The sequence below is a fragment of the Anser brachyrhynchus genome (assembly GCF_964034855.1).
Source record: "Anser brachyrhynchus genome assembly, chromosome: 3".
In the NCBI taxonomy this organism is placed as follows: domain Eukaryota; kingdom Metazoa; phylum Chordata; class Aves; order Anseriformes; family Anatidae; genus Anser; species Anser brachyrhynchus.
In genome coordinates, this window is record NC_137696.1 from 122,420,016 (window position 1) to 122,442,015 (window position 22,000).

General features: G+C 42.1%; 1 protein-coding gene across 2 annotated transcripts in view; it reads right to left on the reverse strand.

Annotated features, from left to right (window-relative positions):
* PKHD1 (PKHD1 ciliary IPT domain containing fibrocystin/polyductin) overlaps positions 1-22,000 on the reverse strand; it is a 261,123-nt gene that overhangs the window by 22,135 nt on the left and 216,988 nt on the right. For both annotated transcript variants that reach the window (XM_080584577.1, XM_080584576.1), the window contains one exon: positions 7,467-8,460. In XM_080584577.1, the coding sequence (XP_080440703.1) occupies positions 7,467-8,460 (994 nt within the window). The remainder of the gene's footprint in view (positions 1-7,466; positions 8,461-22,000) is intronic.

A 22,000-nucleotide genomic window follows, 5' to 3' on the forward strand; every position in this document is an offset into this window, starting at 1 on the left:
TAGCTGTTTGATCTGCACCAGAGGCTATCCAAGCTTCAAATGATTCCCAATCTAGCTTTCAGGAATTTCTGTCCCTATTCACCAAGGAGCAGAGTCAGAGAGCACGAACACAGCTGCCCAGCAACACCCAGACATGTCTCCTCCATAAGACCACGCTTCCCCCACTGCTCAGACAGCCTTCATTTACACTTTATGATCCCAGCGGCACCAAAAGGCTGAGGGCAAGCAGCTGCCTGGTGGAGGCAGATGGCAGGATGTAGGCTGCAGTGATAAGAAGCCCTAAAAAAAAATTAAAGGCAGACCGGACAGCCTTACTGGATCCAGTCAAGGGTGAGATGGGATCACCAGGTGCCTTCAGAACCAGAGGAACAGACCCAGTCCATCAGATAGGAGGGAAACATCCTCCAAATTCATTAGCGACTTCTGTTAATTGCTGGAGATGGGTGGAAATACCTGTACTTACAATTCTACCTGCTAGTGGCAAGGAGCTAACCTCTTCCATAACGCACTCCCAAAGTTTACTGTCAGAGGAACATCTTTTATTAAATGTAAACAGCATCACGCCGGAGGTCAGAGCCTCGCCGCTGCTGCGTATCCCAAGGTAATACCACTTTAAGCTCCACATAAACTCTTAAACAGTTTCTATCCTAAAACCAGACCGTAGGTGGTACAGCTTTTTACGATATGTTATAATAGTGCAATAAATCTGTTAGCTTAAAATCGAATCTCCGTGGCCTTTTAGAGAAATCATCATTAAATGCAAGGCCCTGTTAATGATGCCATCCCAGTGAAATTGTTTAATCTGCTAGGGGGGTGAAAGGTCACCAAATGAATTTTTTATAATACATCAACTTGACACGCAATAGGGAAAACTGTAATAGATAAAAGCAAAGGAAAAGGGCACTGTCTTCTTCTGATAGGTCAATAGCAGCCAAGAGAGTCACTCATCCACTTTTCCTTCACTACCGTGCTCCTTTTCCATTTAATATGGACACCCAATTAATACCTCAGCACCATAGACAACCTCATTTTAGGTGAATTATAGCAATTCCTTCCCCCTTCTCTGAAATGAAAGTGATCACAATACATCATAGCATTGTGCGAATTAACGTTAATTGATTCGAGTTACCAAGCATTGATGGGCCACCTCTATAATCCGGCCCTTATTGGGAGCTGGAAGGGATGGAGGGAAGATTAGATTGCACCGTCCGTTGCTTTGACGACGGCGGTCACCTGATGGCTTGTTAGACAGTTGTACGCCTCTATTGCTGGCCCCAGTGGGGTCGTCAGTAAACTGGAGTGATGTCCAAACATCATTACACGCTGCTCCGATATTAAAGCAAAGGGATTAGCACCTTATTGCAAGCAACCTGGATTTGTCATTGTGCTGTCGTTATCCAATTTCCAGATGATAATGTGACTGTGGCCTGCGGGCGCGAGGTCCTGCAGCCAAACTAAGGTATGTGTGTATATATATATATATATATATATATCTGTATACGTATATAGATGTACACACAGCCATACAGACACAGCACCCAAAGCCATTTAACCCTTAGTTCACCAAGTTCCTGCTAGCAAAGCATGTGGAAGAATGTGTCCCTTCTCCATGTGATGTCAAGAGCACGATCAAACAGCAAAGCAGACTGACCTCGGGGCCAACATTGGCTCTGATGCCACACCACCCCAGCCCTCCTGATAGAGGTGACACTGTTCGTGTTTTAAATAAGCCAGAATGGGGAAAGGGTTGGTCCTGCGGGGATGTGGCTGCGCCATGCACTCACACCATGTGAATCATCAACAGAGCAGGTTTTTACTGCAGGTCCCATTAATGGCTAAGAGGGAAAACAGACAGGAATGTGACATGAGCCACGCAGGTTTTGCTTGATAGTACTGGGGCACCAGATCCAGGATCAGGTCTCTTTCCAGTCCTTGAGAAAGCTGATGGGTACCTCTCTCGCTCTTGAGCTGATCCCAACACTTGTAACTTCTGGGGACAAAAGAGAGAATTGGGAAAAGCACCCCTTGAGCTGATCCGCCTTCATTTTTAACTCATCGTCCCTACTACAGCTGTGCCTTCCTGACACTACCAATATGCTCGTAGTTCAGTTTTGATGCCCGGTTAGTTCGTAGATTTTCTGCTAACAAAAAAAAAAAAATAATAAAAAATGCCACCAGAAGAAAAGAAATAGCAAAAGGCCTTGTGATAAGAAATCCTTGAACCACTCCGTTTCCCCACTTGAAAAGAATTAGGAACTGAGAAGTAAATACTGAAATTCATTCCAATTCCTTAAACGCACTATGATCATGATTTTTTATATCGAATAACACTGTTTATATGTGTATTTGCCTCCACGTTAATCTCATTAAGTTTCTTATCCCATCGCTCCTATAAACAGCCTGTTACAGAGTCCCACTCGTCTGATTAGAAACCTTCAAGGTTTCACTGTAAATTTGTTCGTGTGTTCCGTAATTTAACTAGACTGCTAAGCAGGAGATGTTGGCCAAAAGGGGGGCTCAGCTATTAGAGCAGCTGAACAGGGAATATTGGGAATATTCCCAGGACGTTTACAGAAAATTCACTTCAGCTGTGTGGGGCAGATAAAGCCCCGATAGAGCCTCAAGTGTTGCGTTAGCTGCAGCTCTGAGGTCAGGACTTTTAGCATCCTGCTTAAACCCACAGGAAGAAAAGTCGGATCCCTACACAAGGAAAAAATGGTCGCCTCCCCTTTTTAAAACCCCGTGCAATTACACTCAGCAGCCTGCCTAAAGCCCGCACAAAGGTTATCGAGCCCAAGCACTTCGGGCTCGGGATGTGTCAGCATTAATCTGGTTTGGACCTCTCACTCTGCCTGCCTGTGTGCATGCCGTGTGACATGGGGAATGAGTACTAACTTCTCATTTAGTCCCCAGGATGGGCATTGATGTCTGAATGAGCAGTTCCTTGACAATTTGCTTCACTTTTATTGCTTGCTGTGAGTCTCAAACAGCGACATTTCCTGCACGCACACATCCTTCACACGCTACCCCAAACCTAACTCTTAATAAAGGAAGATTAATGCCTGCAAATTTCAGTTCGTAGCAGGTTAAAGGTCCATCAGGGATGAGTGAGGTACCCTGCTCCACTGTGGGGAGATGACTGCATGGCTTCTGGATGACTGTCCGGCTTTATATTTCTGATTCTGTGTAAAGATACCTGCACAAACACATACGTATACATTTTTCTCTCTTGTGCTTTTACTTTTAAATATATCAAAATGTATATTGATATCAGGCAAACTTTGCAAAAAGAGGGATTGCTGTCTGTGAATATATTGCAGTATACATTTTCACACAGGCATTCACTGAAAGGTAAAGCTATGTGATAGCTGTCTCCGTGTATCTCCCCCTGTGCAAGACTATAGCAGTCACAGAAATCACTTCCTTCTTGCCTTGGATAACCAGTGAGCCATGCCTGAAGTGACCATAAGAAAGAAATTAAATTGAAATCCTAAAAGTAAAATTTAAAAAAAATTGAAATCATAACAGACAAATCTTTTTTCTTTCTTTTTTTTTTTTAAAAAATTCTTGGTGATGTGATACACGGCTACTGCCTTTCACATGACCACAGCAAAGTTTCCCAGGCTCCTTTCAGCCTCACTGTCTTGGGCTGCAAAGACGGACATCCAGCCTCTGCTGATCAAAGATCTTTTTGTAATCTTGAAGCAAGAGGGACCACAAGTCTGAAACCGCAGGCAGAGTGGCCCTGCAGTGCTGCTTCTGTGAATATCTGTGTGCCCAACTGGATTTTGCACGACTCAGGGGTGAAAACATTTCTCTTTTCCTTCCACAGGAAAATACACAGGTACACTTAGTCTGATTTGTAATCCCAGCCCCATTATCCTCGCCTGTGCTAGCATGTACTGCCTAAAGAGAGACAGATAGACAGTGGGGATATTACATGTCCCAACAGGAAAACCCTGATTTCATTTCACAAGTTATCTGTGGCCTTATTGCATCAGAAATGTCGGCTATGAGTAATTCCAGAAAAGCTGTGACTGATGGGGAGCAATAAATAACACTGCAGAGCAGCCTGTGTAGCTACGGGTGGATGGGCTCTGAGCTGGTCCTCCTATTTGGTGGTTAGTCTTCTCCTGAATATACATCCCAGGTCTTCCCCTAGTGAGATGGCGAATCTATGGCTTTAATCTGTCCGTGTTCTTGCCTCTGTAATAAAATATCCTCCTTCCTAGTGACCTGCCCTGATCCTTGCTGCTCAGACTGGTATCACAGAGCATGCACAGACAGGAACAACAGCCGCAAATGCCAGCTGGGAGAGCAGTCCCCAGTACAGGGAAAATGTCATTTGTGCCTGAAAAAAAGACAACAACAAGGTTCTTTTCCTGGCACACGGAAGAGTGAGCCTCTTCTCTAAGTGATGATCCTGCTGTGATATTATATTGGTGCATTCCAGAACCTTTAATAGGGCTGTGGTGAGCTTACTTTGAAAAACCGTGGCTTGCTCCTGACCCACAGTGTAGCTATTGTTGCTGTTCTTGTTCTGATCATCAGTAATGGACACTGAATGAGGGGTCCTGTGTATCACACTCTACAGCATGTTATGTTTTGGGATACCATAAAAAAGGAAAACATTTTGCTAAAAGAGGCTGCAAAACCTCCTACATTTTTTGCTCTCCCGTTTTGTGATATCCTGCACACAAGCACCCTGCTGAAAATAGTGATGCTAGTTCTGCTGATAAAAAGTATTGCACAACTTCTGAGTTTGGCCCTAATTTAAGATTTGATCTTGCAAATAGTAATTTCCCACTTGTGCTTAAAATAATGCTACCTAAAAAGAAAATAAATAAGAACAAAACAAAACAAAGATTCCTATGATCCCAGAAAAGCAAACCTTACTGTGGGTACCCTACTACCATAAGCCACGCTGCATCTAGTAGGAAAATTACACGGGTTCGTAGTAGTTTGTACCACTAGCAGCCACCAGACATCAGGATGGTACAGGGGTCAGTGGTAAAAAGTCAGAGGACATGGTATTAATTAAAGAAAATAAGTCTTAGACAAATCCAATTTCTTTCTTGCATAGATGGAATATGCTTATACTTGGGTAAGGCTCAGTAGTGCACAACATCAAAAAATAACATTATGCAATATCAAGAGAGTACACAATAAGGTTGCCAGGCATCAAATCCCATGTCCCCTATTAAAAGCAGATGGGATATTACCTTTTCCATATTTCCCATATGCTTTTAATACAGATTCAGGATCTGAGGTTGAAATACACTGCTGTCTGCTCCCTTCCCAGCCTTGCTCCTCACAGCCCTCTCTGCAGATAAGGGCTGCCATCTGGGTTTGCAAATAGTGGCTGCAAGAGACTGAAAAGAGCAAGATGAGGACTGCGGAAGGAAGGACAGAGAAGGTTGCTTGTTCCTGGGGAAGAGAGGAGAAAATGACCTTCAGAAATTGAGCCTTGACACAGAACATCAATAAAAAATTAGGACATGAAAAACTGACCAAGAACTAGTTAACTGACAGAGCTCAAAAGGTAGCTACCATTGGGAAATCATTCTCAAGTACAAGGGTGTCCTGCATTGTTCTGTTCAAATCAGATGTAGTCCTGATGTTTTATCTACATAAAAATAAATAAACCCCAAAGACAAAGCCACTGCTCATACAATGCACAAAAGGATTGGTGGGCTGATAAATTATGGAGGCAACAGTCGAACATTGACACCTAGACCACATGGTGTCTTGGATCTGGGTTAACCAGCTGGGTGAATTGGGTCCTTGAAAGATATAATTGAAAGGAATTAGAGAATACAGTGATCAAACAGCTGATCATGATCTTTCCTATTCCTGTAGAAAAATGGGCTAATGGGATCACTGAATTCTGCCAGTAGAAAATGGGATTTAGTACCACTTTTTCTTATGGCATAGATATGGAGAAAAACTCTTGGCTGTTCAGACATCCAAATTTCACAAAGGCTTCAGAAAACAGAAATGGAGAAGGCAAGAAACAGAAAAAGGATTTAAATAGCTTACATTCACCAGAACTCAAACCTTTCAATTTATTAAAAAGCAGAGAGCTAAGTGATTTGATTACTCTGGAGGTATCTGGAGGAAGAGGAAAAGCCAATGCCTGGCAAGTCACTGACTTAACAGTGAAGGACAGGGCAAGAAACTCACTGGAGAAAGAGAGTTTGACAAGAGAAAATAGGCAATTATTTGTGACAGCAAAAACAGGGACAGCATTCAACATCTAGGCACACATTTAAATAGCACTGGATGTGCCCAGGTCTTGTATCTTGAAAAGCAGATGATTTTTTAGAATAAGAATTTTTGTCCAAACAGAAAGGTCAACCCGGTGGTATCAGAATGAAGAGGGCTGCGACATGCAGGAGATTGAAGCAGAAGATTAAATGGTCCTTTCTGGCTTTAAATGTTAAAAGCATATGAATCAAGGTTTAGACCTGTAAGTCAGTTAAGGGAACAACCTGTCTTCCATAACGCATCTCTGGCACTACATCAATTTAGAAACACTCACAAATTTAATTGCTTAGAAGTTAAGAGCTTTTAGTTTCAAAACAAATTTACAGAAACTCTCCTTCTGGATTAAAACATCATGGACAGTTCTGTACCTCATAGAGATCCATGAACACCATGAGAATGTCATGGTAGTTTGGCTAGATCTGACTCAAGACTCCCGCTAATCCTTGACCACAACTCTGTCAGGGAAATTTTATAATGTGTTTATAATGTGCCATTGTCCTGGTTCCAGTTAGGACAGAGTTAATTTTCCCTCATAGTAGCTGGTAGGGTGCTATGTTTTGGATTAGGATGAGAAGAGCGCTGATAACATGCTGATGTTTTAATTGTTGCAGAGCAGTGTTTACACCAGGCCAAGGACTTTTCGACTTCTCGCTCTGTCCTGCGAGCAGGCTGGGGGTGCAGCAGGAGCTGGGAGGGGACAGACCCAGGACAGCTGACCCAAACTGGCCAAAGGGGTATTCCATACCATCTGACGTCATGCTAAACAATATATAGGGGTGGCTGGCCGGGGTGGGGGGCCGGCTGCTCGGGGATAGGCTGGGCATCGGTCAGCGGGTGGTGAGCAATTGCATTGTGCATCACTTGTTTTCTTACACATTATTATTGTTAATACTATTATCATTATCACTATTATTATTATTATTGTTATTATTATATTCCTGTCTTAATAAACTGTCTTTATCTCAACTCACCGGCTTCACTTTCCCGTTTCTCTCCCCCATCCCAGAGAGGGAGGGGGGAGGGTGAGCGAACGGCTGTGTGGTGTTTAGCTGCCAGCCGGGTTAAACCACAGCAGCCATAGCCATATTTCAGAAAATGGAAAACATTGCATCTTGCTAAGCAGATCAAGTGGTATAATTGCTTCAGTCCACTTTAATCAGTAACAACGTTTTTTTACGACACTGCAGCAGCCCACTTACCTACTGTTATCTCCTCCTGGGGAGAGGAAGTCAGGCTGAGTCACCATTAAAGTATCAACTGGTAAGTCCAGGTCTCCAGTTTGATGAGCATTGATAATTGTTCTGGCTAAAGTCTTCAAGCTGTCAATTGACAACGAACCCTCAAACTCAGTTCTTTGGTGGCCTGGTGGATCACCAAGTTCAATAATCAGCACTCTTGATGGACCAGCTGCATCAGATGGCTGCAGAGCTCGGGTGCTCGCTGGTCCTCTCCCCACTTTGTGTGAGCCAGACCTGCTATGAAAGGCTGTGCAAAATGTCATGTTAGGGCAGTGATATTTCTTTTTGCTTGCATTGTCTGAGATGACCTTCAACATGCTTTCAGCTCCTGGTATGTGATGGACTACTCTGATTTGGTCATGACCAACCTGCAAGAAATCAGCTAATTGATGCATTATATTTGCCTCACCTTCTTCCCCAATGGCCTCACTCACAGTGAAAGCTATGTGAAGGGAAAGGCCAGCAACTATTTCTACAGGTTCCTTCTCATGGAGAAGAACATAGAGGAGATTGTCCTCAAAGCTGAAGTAATTGGCTCCTGCCCTTTCGTTCCGTGAGAATGAAGACGGGGTTGGAGAAACATATTTCCCTTGAACGAAAACACGAAGGCTGAGAGGTTCATTGTAGAAAATAGCCAGGGGAAGTCTGGTTGAGTTCTGGCCACTGAGGAGGGAGAGTCTGAAAGTCAGAGGTGTTAGGTCCGGGAAGCAAACTGTGGTGAGTTTGGTGGATGGCAGTACAGAAAAGAAGGTAGAAGGATGCTCTGCAGGATAACAGGACGCATCACTGAAGGTGTCCATAAAGCTGTCTGTCACTGCTACCACTGGGAACAGCTCCTGGTTCACCATGGTGGCGTCCAAGTTTTCAAGGATGACAAGTGCATGATCTGCCTGTTTACAGAAGTAGCCTTGTACTGAGGGCTTGAAGATACACTTGTTGTCATCTCTGTAAATTCCTGGAAGGACAGATGGAGGTGGGGAGAGAAAAATAAATCAATAAAAAATTGTGTCGAATGTCATCTCAACAGGTTGTGCTGTAGCTGCATATTTTCCTATTTGGTGTTCAAAGTTACTTTTGCAAGTGCTAAAATTCTAACCAGTTTTAAGAGAAGCCTGGACACCAATGGATATTAAATGGGTAGAAACCACATCTACCTCCAGAAGTCCTTAAGCTGAAAATACCCGAGAACTGAATCCCAACCTAAGTGTCTGAGATTAGTCATTAGGATCTCTTTATGGATCTGTGCAGAGGAGACATAGTCCATACAGTCCTCTGAGTTCAGATAAGTTCCATCTGACCAAATATAGGTCTCTGCTTTAAGATGAGAGAAATTGTGCCTCAGGCAATAATGATGAGATCATCACTGATTATAAAGACAGAAAAAAAGTAAATGAGTTCAGATATGGGCACCAACAACATAAACATTTCTGCCCGGAGCATCCTATGAAAAGACGTGTGTTTCTGTTTTTCCTTCCTTCCTTCAAAACAAAATCAAAGGAGGAATTTGCTGCTGTAGCCAGCTATAATCCTCCTTCCCTTCCTGAGCCCGCTCTTCCCTAGTTAGCTGGGCTCTTGAACATGTTAGGCAAAGAATGGCCAATGTCTAAACTACCTGAGCTCCTCATTCAGCAATGCTTAGTGCTAATGATAAAAAGAGAGAGCAACAGAACAGAGTCACAAACTTCTGAATGAAAAAAAAAAAAAAAGAAAAAAAAAAGCATTCCCCTTACTATGGAAACACTGCAAATGGGAAAGCCACTGCTAGACGATAATGTCAGGCTCCTGGAAAAGAGGAACTATGAGAAACCTGCCAGGTCCTGCTTATTGTTACATCTCAATGCCTGAATCCTGTGGACATTTAGCTACGATTTATTTCAAGGTGATTCCTCGTGTGCAGACTGCTGCTCTGATCTATAAGCACTTCCCAGGGTGAGCTCTCACTCTGAACATCACAGAGCAAAGTGATGGAATGACATAAATATCACACTCGGCTCAGGAAGGAGGTCCAAGTGACACAGCATCTATGCAAAAAAAAATAAAATAATAATAATTTTAGACAGTGCTTTATTGTTTTCTATTCCTTTTTCTCACTTTTTTGGCTTTGTCTTTCTATTTTTAGCTGTACCAGCATGAGTGTTTTGTCAGGAGGATGTGCTGGGAGAAAAGGGAGGGGAGCAGCAGCATCATGGGGAGACTGCCCTTGGATATTGGGTATTGCCCCGGAGCGCGGGGAGGACACGCCGAGCAGCCCGCAGCCAGCCCACAAAGGCTGACAGATCTCGTTTACTCTCCCGGAAACATTCAGATCACTCCCCATCTCCCCCCAGTGCCATTGCTCCTGCCTACAGATGGGGTTTGTTAATGTTTTGTGATTTCCCAGGACTTCCCTTCGCCCCTCCGAGCAGGTTCGCTCAGCTCCCTGCGCGCCCGCCCATGCACGCGCACGCAGCGCTGCTCGTCTCCTTCCGAACGGCCTTATCTGCCAGTCACAATTTCTGCAGCCTGCAATTTCGATCACTTTTAAATGAAACCCATGCTGGCCTTGGTAATCATAATGTCATTTACAATTTACCACAAAACACGTTTATTCAGTTAGTAGCACATCGGAGAAAGAGAACTCCATATGAACTCGCCGCTGAAGCCCTAATCTGATTATTTCCTCATGAAAATCCAAGCAGGGGTGCTTGTAAGAGGGGCCTGAGAGGAGAAGGAAAAAGTGCGGCCTGGCCACAGCTGACTCTCATAATCGATGCGAATAGATAAGCGACGCAGCGTGTCAGGGCCAGCAGCTAATCTGCCCCGGGGCTTTGCTCTAAAAAAGGCCAGAGTGGACAGGACTTAATAAATACTGAGTGACCACTGAATATTGAGCTGACATGTGCTATTTACATTGGCGATGAGCAATAACAGTGATAAATTCCAGAAGCCTCCCCATGTCCATAAACGGGGTGAAATTCGATTAAACAGGGTTATATTTGCGCGTGCACGTGTGTTTGCACACGTGTGAGAGGGAAAAAAAAAAAATTGAGGGGGGAAATGGAAGAGAAACCAGGCGTGTGTGAGTCAATGTGAGACCTTAAAAATGGGTGGGAAAGATGGAGAAATGGCATGTGTCCCTCTTGGTGCATGCAAGAGGAAGAAATAGGAGATGGAAAGTGTCCGTGCCCACCCTCCCCAGTTATTTCCTCAGCCTCAGACAGCAGGCTGTGCTTTCTGCAGATTCCCTTGCCGTCGAGTTTGCTATTTAATTATATACATCCACATGCACGCACACACCACCACACACAAACATATATATCTATATGAGATTTGAGCGCTCAGGTTGCTTCTAGGGCTCCTGACAAATATTAACTTTGTGTCAATATTTGTCCTTCCTGTCGTGAAATGAGGATTTTCCACCTCATTTCACATTTGAAAAGAAAAATGCGCCGAGGGGGTCCTCTTTGCTTAGGAAAAAAAAAAAAAAAAAAGAAAAAAAAAAAGAAACACCAACAACAACATCTCATATCCTTTATTTAGAAAAATGGAGCAGGAGGGAAGGAGGGAAGAGTATTTTTAAAATAGATGTTTTGACTTAAAGGCACATAGAGTCCTTTGCAAGTCTCCTGCCTTTTCCCTAGTTCCCCAATGCCAAATAAATAAAATAAAATAAAATAAATTCTACATTTAAAATTGAATGAAATACATCAACATTAATGATTTTCCCCTTCAGGTTAACACCACCATTTCCTTCAATAATTTTTACCCATTTCGTGATAGATTTCACAATTCATGGTACAAGGAAAAATATAGTCGTTTTTTGACAAAAACAAAAGGCAACGTCAGGTTTTTATCAAAATAAAATAAATCTCCCGCAATTTTCTTTCCATCTGACTGGATTTGCCCGTCAGTTATTTCTAATTTAACAACAATTATAGTTACAAAAATATAAAAGCGTGTAGGGGAACAAGGGGGAGGGGAGAGATAAATGGGACACTGTTTAGAAATTGCGATTCATTGGCCTTGGGCTGGCCAGCACATATCTTTGCTGAGGGGGAAATATTCATCAGCATTAACTGTTCCTTTTGACCTGCTGACATTCAAATGTGAAATAAAAAAATAAAAAAAAAGAAGACCTGGCAATAGGACTTTGGAAATGTAGCAAAACTAAATTATTCTGAGGTCAGTCATTTTTGCTATGCAAAAGGTTTTCTACATTTCTTGGGTTCAGATGTTCCCTGTAAATAATTCTGGACCCAATTCTCCTATCTAATCACCAGCACAGGGTCCTCATGCCTATGCACTCGTTATTTGAAAGCCATGGCTCTGCAGTCATTCGTCTTGTGAATCTTCATGTGCAGAAGTGCAAGCAAGCCTGTCAACTTCAGCAGATGTTGAGACAATGCATCCCCCATCATTTTAAAAAATACCACTGACTGCAAATTAGGAATATCATGCAACTGAATGTACCAGAGCCCACATGGAGGATAAATATGCAGATATGCAATGCCAGATAACATTTTTTGCACAAGGCATGTGTTGGGAACACATGCAGAGCAATGCATGGAGGTGAGTGTGATTGCTCGTGTATTTGCGTGAGCACATGTGTGTGAGACACATGCACATAAATACACAGCCATGCCAGGGACTGTATGTATAACAATTGAGTAGTTGCTTTAGGCTGCTAATTCTTTCTCCTAAGGAAAATTATTTATGAAGGAAATGAGTCTCATAACAATGTATGTTTTTATGCTCTGCTGTTTATCGCTCCTCCATAAAACCTTTGAACCCTCTGGCCAATTGTGGTCACGTCTGGGGACTCAAAGACACTATGTTCCTACAAGTTCTGTTAAAGTGGGTGCCCAGGCGGGGAGAAGATAGATATTAGTGCTCCCACTAAAAAGGCTGTAGTGTAAGCTCACCAATACGCACCACAGGATCTGCATTGGCCCTTCCCATACAAATCGATATAAAAACAGGTGCAGTACATGAAATATTTGTTCTTGCACTCACTGTCTGCATACATGGCCACACACATTGCCAGTATTTATTCACTATGAAATTGAGTATTATTTGCATCTTTCACATGCTTATATATTTATCGTGCTAGCTCTAACCCTTCAGAGCTCCCCCATGCTTAAGAGGTAAGGCATATAGGTCATAGATAATAGTATATCTTTCCAAGTGACAAAAAAATCGCAATTTTATCCAGTTACATAAGGTAGAGTAATAAGTCATTCTTGGCCTTGAAACCTAAGTACACAAGTTTTCACAGAAGACTCTAGAGGCACATCTAGGCCAGGATGCTCTCCAAAGTGGTCAAAAGGAGGTGTGTAGAGAGTGTATGAGAACAGGATATGCATACAGCAATGTTCTCCCAAACTGTTCCCCAAGCATTCAGTGATTTACAGCTCTGGAACCTTTTGAGTCAAAGAGAACAGCTTCAGTCTTTGTATTCGAGAGAAAATATCAAACCTGTCTCACAAAACAGCCAAAAGCTTGGGAGGATAACCCAGCCAGGGGCATACATGTTCAGCTCTCTCGGATGAGGTGGTCGATACATCTGAGATGCCCAAATAGACCTTCAAATAGCTTTTTGGACTGGCTCCTGACTTGTCCTAACCTCTGGAAAGCACCCAGGAATTGTTTTGGAATCTGCTGGATCCAAACTGGGCTTGGAACTGTTCTCTTGGATGTAGCAGGAGTGAGTGGGAAGCTCCAGTGGCCATTCCCTAGAACTCCTTGACTCACGAGTAGACATCAAGCCTCTTCCTGCTATTGTCAGCACCGTCCCAGAGCAGCATCCAGTTAATAAAATCTCTTAGAAAGGCACAATTAAGAGAGGATTTTTGTCCTCATTATCATTATTGATTGGGGAACTTTAGTCATTTTAGCCATCCTAGCAACACTAAGTTCCCCATGATGTCTATTTAGGGAATAAATCCAACATGCAGACAAAAGAGGCATTACGTGGCATTATATTGTGCGTGGAAAAAGAGAGGATTAAACAGCTGAATTACTCTGTCCTCCATGATTCTGTGCAATTTCAGAGAGTCCCCAAAAGCACTGCGAATTAAGCACCCTTAAATTATAACCCTGAACGAGGGAGAAAAGGATGTTGCAGAAGTCATTACTTTAAACCTTACTGTAACACAATCAAATGTGTGGTATGGGACTAGTGTGAGCAGGACAGACCATGGGTGGCACTGAGAACACTCACAAGAGAGCATGGGTCTCTACAGCCTTCTCGAGGGCTTGGAGGATCCATCAATGCACAGCAAAAGGGTAGAAACTGGGGGGGGGGGTTGTACTAGCAAAATAAAACCCAGGGCCCTGGCTGGGGCTTTTTGATGGTCTCATGAAGCAAATAGAAAAATGTGAAAAAGTATTCCCAAAACCTCTCAGGTTCACTAACCGTCATTCAAGGAGCTGATAGCTGGATGTGGGAAGTATTCTGCCTCCCAGGAAAGACATTTAAAAGAGAAAAACGCAAACAGGACCATCCTTCTGTCCAAAATAATTCACCTTTGGTAAAACGTGTTGTTCTGCAAATATCATTTCATTTCTTGTGTTGCTGCTAAAGTTTTTCCCCTTATGTTTCCCTTCAAGACACTTCTGTTTTCCTTTAGGTGTATTTAAAGCCCAGAAGGATTTTTCTGTTCTGCCCAGCAATGCCACTGAGTGAAGCTTTAGACAAACCGCTTCGTGTGGCTCAGTGCTAAGGGGCAGCAAGCAGCAGAGCTTTTGCCAGCGCGGTCCTAACCTCCAGCTCTCTGGCCAAGGAATGATAAAACTGCCACCACCACCTGACAGCAGAACAGCAATTTCATCGGATGCCAGACCCCAAAAATGAATGCGGCTGTGCCATGCACCGCTCTGAGCTGTGGATATAATGAGTTTTGAATGGGAAGTCCCGGACACAATAAATCTGTGCCATATGTGACCATTTCCTGTGTCAGTTCCTTTCTCATAACCAGTGGAGGCTTCGCCCTCCCCCTCGCTTTCCCTTTCATGACCCCACACCAGGGCTCTGAAATCTTTCAGGGCTGCTTATGGGCCTCGGGCCTTTCCACAGCAGTTGCATAAATAAATGAGTTTGACAGCAAACATCGTAACGGTTAGCAGTAATGTGCGCTCCACACAAGTGCCTGCACTACTCGCTGGAGAAATGGGAGAGGAAAGAGGTCGTTTTGTTACTGCAAACAAAAGTATGTTCTCTGACAAGTGGTGAAAGAATTAGTCAAATAAACTTGAACTCTATTAAGACCGTTGCTGCCAGGTTTTGTTATGGACTGGAAGGTTCTCAGCTTCTTTTTTGCAGTTACTGCAAAGACAAATCATCCTTTTCTTCTGCAAAAATAAAGTTAGGGTATAAAACGAACTGCCTCAAAATAAATTTTGCAGGGAACTCCATTTTACTATTATTATTATCATTTCTTCCCAATGAGAACAGTTATTTGGTCCTGGGAACCGATTCTAAAAGAGACTGAATGATTTTCCATTAGAAATGAGCCAGAGAAAAACAACAAATACCTGTAGGTATTGGAAGTATTCAGGTTAGAATTAAGGTTAAAATGACGATTACTATTTAAGACATAGGTGACAGAAAGGACAGAACAGAACTCAGTATTTGCCCTCACATTGTTTTCCTATTTTTTTTTTCATTAACAAATCAAACATTTTGATTAAATACCAAAATTATACTCATTTTTCAGCTTCTTCATCTGAGAAATTGTCATGTTTTTAGACTATATTTTTTCTCTAAAACTATTTTATTGAAAAGCCTTTTTTCCTCAGATATACTATTGAAGCAAAAATATTACAAATATCCCAAGTTCAGTCCAGAAATGTTGCAGACATTTTAATTAGTACACTAAATTAGAAGCTTCATAAAAACGATCAGGAAGTAAGGAAGGTTGTTTTTCCATGTCCAATGTAGAGAGAACAACAACAAAAAATATTAATATCTTAAAAAGGGAAATTGGGAGATTTAGTTCAGAAATCTTAAAAAAACATGTTTCTGGCTAAACAAACAAACAAACAAAAAGCCTTGGAATGGTTAGGATTCAGTCAAGCTACTACAATTGGTGAGTTTTTATCAAGTTATATTAATTTCTTTCAGGAGCAGTGTAAATATAAATACTGTTGGATCAAATGGATGAGTGAGATGACTTCTTGGGCTCTCTACACATCCAGCCCAATGTTTCCAATATCTTTTTATCTTGTCTCTGCTTTCTTCTTTCTTTTCCTTTTTTTTTTTTTTTAATAAAGAAAAGCCATTATATAATATTATACCATGACACATTTATGAAAATGGACAGTAATGGGAGGCAAATATTTTAAGCCTTAGAAGTTGAAATGAATCTGAAAACGTAGCGCAGAATCTGAACACCTATGAAAACATCTGAAGAGCTAAAATTTGAGATACAAAGGCTAGAGTCATTATTAAAGCGTGTGGAATGGGATTCATCATATTAACTTTATCTGCCTAAATGTTAAACATCTAGTTTAAGCTAATTGTCTAGTCTAGCTGCTCATCTAGACAATAATCATGAGAGAGAGAGAGAGACTTTTAGATGGTCATTAATTCCCTCTTTCCCTGGGATAGATTGCGTCACTTCTTGAGATACCTGCCTCTGCTTCTATATGGGAAACCTAGGTAGCTAGCTCGAACTGAAGGCCTGTCTTTTGGACAGCTGAAGTGAGGTGAAATGAATCTACCTCCTAATGATACAGCTGAAGAAGCTTCCAGAATAGCAAGAGTAATAGGTGTTGGTATTCACCAAGTATTTTAAAATAAGTGGGAAATTGTAGCTCTGTACACACCTCTAAAGTAACCTCTCCAGTTATGAACAAGGGGAAAGATGGAAAGAAGGAAGATGAAGCCACTACCACGTTAATCTAGAAAATAATAAAGCTCCACTACCCCTGAATGAGATCTTTAGCACAACAGGCTGCAAACACCTTGTTGAGAAAGACCCTGAAAAAGAACAAACTCTACATTTGTCTTTTGCTACAAGAGTTCATCCACTGGGTACAGATATCCGCACCTCTCAGTAGCCCTGGTTAACCTGGTGCAGGGTCACCCTGCAGACCACAGCTTGTTCTGCTCCTCATCAGCAGAGCTTGTGTAGGAAATGGAGCGAGCACTGAGAAAAAATGCCTCGGAAAGCACAGAAATAGAAAAAATATTGTAAAAGAGTCATTCCAGCAAATAAGGTGAGAGCCTATAAAATTAATTCCTAACGTCTGGAATCAACATGAGGGCTGGCCTGGAAGGAGACTGGTTTCAAACACCACTTCCACGAAAATTAAATGAGTCTGTAGGCGTAGTCCTAAAGCGCCATGACTGCATTGAACCCCGGGAAAAATAGGTCAGAAGAGATTTCTGGATATCATTCAGTTCAAATTCTCACTCAAAGCAAGGCTAACCACAAAGTTAGATCAGGCTTCAGAGGGCTTTATCACAAATCATAGTATATCTCCTTTTAGGCTTTTATATATTCACTAGGACAAATTTCCCAGTTTGGAGGCTGTCCAGAGAAACCACCAGGGTTGAAAATGACTCAGACGAGGTCTGTGATCCTAATGAAGTTTTCATACAACATAACACACATGCAAGATGGTTTGAAGAAGCTTTTGAGGCTTACTTTTGCAAATATCTGTTTTACTCCTGCGTGCTTGTTTTAGGCAGTCCAAGGCCTGTTCCCTGTCCCATCAAAGTCCTCTGGACAGCTCCAACAGAGAAACAATAGCTTCAGAGCTGGAGCAGATCTTGCACTTCACCAGATCGTGTTCTTCACCTTCAATATAAAAGTGAATGAACTCAGTCCTTACTGCATGGTGTGGTGCCCAGGTAGGCAGAAAAAGAATAACTACACTGGCTTGAAGTCCAGAGCGTCCTGCATTGACTGGTAGGCACCCCTTCTTTTGCATTTTATTCCAGACTTTCTAGTGACCTGCTTGAAATTTCAGACAGCCCTTGGAGTTATTTTGGCCAGGGAGTATATTTAAAACTCATTGTGCCTAATGTTGTTTTTCTACAATTGAGAAGTAATCAAGAAAGACGTGAAAATAAATAGACAAGTGAGAGGCAAAATGAAATATGAAGTGGCTAGAAAGGAGCCTGCTCTCTAATGTATTTTTTCAGCTTATTATTGTAAAAGCCCAGAGCAAAAGAATAGCTTTGAAGAGTCTTTTGTTAATAGTGGCAAGGTTGTCTTTTTATTTTTCTTAACTTTTTATTTATTAGCCATGCTGCACAGGGTACTTCCATAACTGATGGTTGGGTCTCGAGTTACAGGGACTTGTTTAGTCTGAAAACATCCCAGCCTGTGATGGGAAACTGCAAAGAGAAGTAATGGCCTGTTGTCTCGTGCTTGAAGGGACTAAAACTGAAGCCCATTTGTTCTCTACTTCTCCCTGTGATTTCTGGTGGTTGAGCTTGCAAAGGTTTGGATGTCTCTGTTTGGATGGTTAAAGTGCATTCCCAGCAGGCCACTTCCTCAGGTGGTCTATCTGATGACAGCTTGATGCTTAGGCCAATATAAAACAGCTGAGGTTTTGACCCTGTCTGAGAATAAAATTATAAAGCTGCATTCCTACATGGGGCAAGGATTTCATCCCGCAGATTACTGTAATAAAAAAGTTTTTGAGTGTTCTTAGCTGATGTTCAAGCTTTAAAATGTGACAGTCAATGACATTTTTGAGACTCTTAGCACTGGGATACTATGCATTTATTCATCATTGCCTTGAATGTGTGCTTAAGCATACAAATATTTCATTGCTACAAAATTTCATTCAATGCAGTCATGTGGTAACACACTAGCTGCGCACAGAAAACCAGACAGGTGCATTAAGCACATTTGTTTCTTTGAGACTTTTTAGTGCTTTATCGCTGGTGAACAAAAGAGGTCTGAAGCAGAGTTAAGATAGGCAGAGCAATATCGGATCGCCCAAGGCTGCTTAGCTCAGGCATCCTGCTGGCATTTACAGGATGCTCTTCATGCATAATAGCCTATATTACCTAGCCTTTTATGACAAGAATTGCCAATATGGACAGTTTGGGGTCTGCTCTTTTTGGTATAACACCAGCATTACTAGACAGCAAGGTGAGATGAGCACTGTCATGATTTTTACTTATTTATTCCATGGCATCAACAGAATCAGAATAGTCTCCAATTTCTGGGCATACTAATCAATAAGCTTATCAGGCAGGCACCTGAAAGGGTTTTCTGCTCATTTGGGTCATCAGAGAGCACCTTTCTGCTCCCAGGGTGGCATTAAGAGCCAAGCCAATTTAAAGAGCCCATCTTGTGAGCATGCAAAGTCTCATTCCAGACAGACCACACTAAGTGCAAAGACCAATCTAGGTGGGCAGAAAATGGGCTGGTTCAAACCAGTCCTAAATTTTTATCTCTGCCCTATCAAGACACCTGGACTATATCCACTCTTTTCTTCATGAAGACCTCCAGAACTCTCCTATGCACAATTTCCCTGGGGAAGAGCTTTCTGCAGAGAGATGCATTTTCCAACCCAAGTCTTGCCAAACAGGGTGGCATATTATATCAAGAACATATGATTTTGCATTTTCTTGCAAGTTATTTTTCCATGAGGTCCAAGAACTGGGGTCTGTGACATGAATACCCAACCAGAAGGATGTGCTGTGGAAAAGACCCCCACGCTGCCAAGGACATTGAGGGAGGAGGAACATGGGGCAATCTTGATGCTTTTTTTTTTATTATTTTTGCTCTCGGTGGCTCACATGGCACAAGCGGTCAGACACAGAGGCCTCGGAAGTTGCGATCTGAATTTAATAAAGCTGTCTGAAAGGGGAGGGAGACAGGGAAAATAAGATCATGGAGATAATAAAGGCAGAGATAGGAAGAGAGGAAAAGAAAGAACATTAGAGATGACTGGTGATGGCTGTTCTCTTTCAGACTCAAGTGGCCAGAAGTGAAATATTTATCGAAGAGGTGGGACACCAATTCATTATGAAAAGAATAATAAAGAAAAATGAATATTTTATGATTAGAACATACACTTCGATGCCCCTATAGGGAAGAAAGTCAAAAGGCAAGGATAATGGCAAGGCACAGCAGGGCAACTAACATAGCTGCATGATTTCATTAAAATTTGGCAGGTATTGGTGTGATTCTTTAAATTCAGTACAGGTACACCTATAGTCTGCAAGCAGGATTAAGTCAGTGGAAATGGGAAGTGGAAAAATATCCACTTTCAATGTAATAATAAATTCCATAGATTAGTAACGTGAGAGGGTCAGCTTGCTTCACCATACCAGCAACCTCTCTCCCATTTCTGTTTGGGGAATAAAAGTTATCTGAAGGGTCAGACGGAGAAGGAGGAGGCTCATCTAATCTTCGCTGACATCAACAGCCAAATCCCCCACTTAGGGTTGTTTTCTCTTGTCTTTTCCATAAGATTTTTTTTGTTAGAAAAACCAAGAAGACACCAGAGGGAAAATAAATGCAGATACATTTTTAATGCATACATTTAATTTTTAGAACATGGTGGGCACTTCAGTGCTGGGTACTGGAACTGTGAGGGGGGATTTATCTAATCAACCCTCCGTGGCCCCGCTTCATTGACATAATGTGGTCCTGCCAATTAAAGCACTCGAATCACAGCTCTGCATTTTCCTTCTCTTTCTTGCTAAAATTATTGATGTGCTTTGTACAATGTGTAATTGCCATTATTGTATATATGCCTAGAGCATGTGCAGAGCTGAAATTGAAATAAATAAGCAAACAAAAATCATGCGATAGGAAGTCTCTGATGGTATGGTGGGGGGTGGGACCACGGCATCACAAGCTGAAAATAGGATTTGATACTGCTGTGACTGGGTTTGATAGAGTGAGATTTGATAAGGCTAGAATAAAAGGATGCTGTGATCCTCTGGTCTGACCCCTCTTTCTATATAGCACAGATCCCCAGCAAACAACCAGATTCAAAGCACCTCTTTTAGCTTCTTGGGTCTGAGCCTCTGTGTCCAGAGACTTTGAGGGAATGGTCCTGATTTACACCACCTGCAGATCTTGCCCACTATAACACATTCTCGTTTGCCCCCTCCCTTTCTCCCTTTTGCACGCACACACAGTAGATTTGTTCTTTACATTTAATTTATGCAAGTGAGGCACAGAATACATTTCAGTAATGCTAATTAGATACGCACTAATTTCTTCTCTGTGAAATAGCAGTAAGTAATTAATCAGAATTTTGATCACAACTCAGTTGGCAATTCTAATTGCACTTGCCATTTCCACAGCAAATATGGAATCATTATCTTTTTCGCCTAGTCCTCTCTTCCTAATCATCCAGGGTGCTAGAAGCAAAACATTTCCAAGAACTAAATACTGTCTCTATCAACTAGCAGCCTTAATACCTTCGGACTGAGGGTTAGTGGGTTCAGTCCACGGCTGTGTTTTTATTTCAAGCTTCATTGTAATTTTAAAGTGAATAGCTAGTGGCAGGCCGGCTGCTTGCCTGAGGATGGGGGGATTCTGCCTCATAAAATTATGAGAAAGGATGAAAGCAAGTGGCTCACGCCATTAAAAACCTTCTGGGAGAGCACAAGAGACACCTGACCTTTGCACAAGCGTCCAGCAGGCATCTAAGGGACATATGGATGTTGATCTGTATCACCAGAGCCTGTGCCACATCTGCAAGGCACCACAACCACATTTTAACTCCAGGTGGTCATCGAAGTACAGAAACAGGATGCTCAGGGGAGATTGGTACCCCACTTTTAATGGTAACAGTGTTTACACGATCATTTAGTGATTGTTTTGCTGATTGGTGCAAATCAACACTGCTGGACTGGAACAAAAATGATTTAAGATTGTTTCCCTAAAAGTATTATGGCTGGGCGTCCATGGAGACAGGACACCTCTTTGCTAGGCTCCAAAAATGCTGACACTGAGAATGTCCTCAGATGGCTTAGAGGTAAAAGAGAGCAGAAAGAGAAAAGAAGCTTTACCGTTTTGGAACTGAGACTCACAGGGAAACGATGGTGTACCTACACCAGCACAGGTCCAACTCTCAAATGTAGCCTGCACTTTTACCTTCTCCCACTGCTTGGAGGAAAGCTTTCCTAGGACCTGGTGGCAACAGTCTGGTTTAATAGTAACACTCTTCATTTAACTCAGTTCCAGATGTCTCATATTTCCCCAGTGATCCCAAAACACACAAAGTAAATTTGGGAATAAACACCCCAAAAAAATGACATCATTTCTGTGTACTTAATAAGGGGTGAAAAGAGGATTAAAAGAAGGGTAAAGACACAGCACTTTATGCAAGAAGTTTCTGCTGTGAATATATCTTGTGAACCAGAATGGTTCTGGTTCTGCCTTTTTTTTTTTTTTTTTTTTTTTTTTTTTGGGGTCCAAGTCAACTAACCCTGAAGAATAACGTGTCCAGGAGCTATCTGAAGGTTAGCACGGTCTGTGATCATTCCAGTTTGGAAGCAAGTTCAAGCATTCAATTCAAGCATTCCAGTT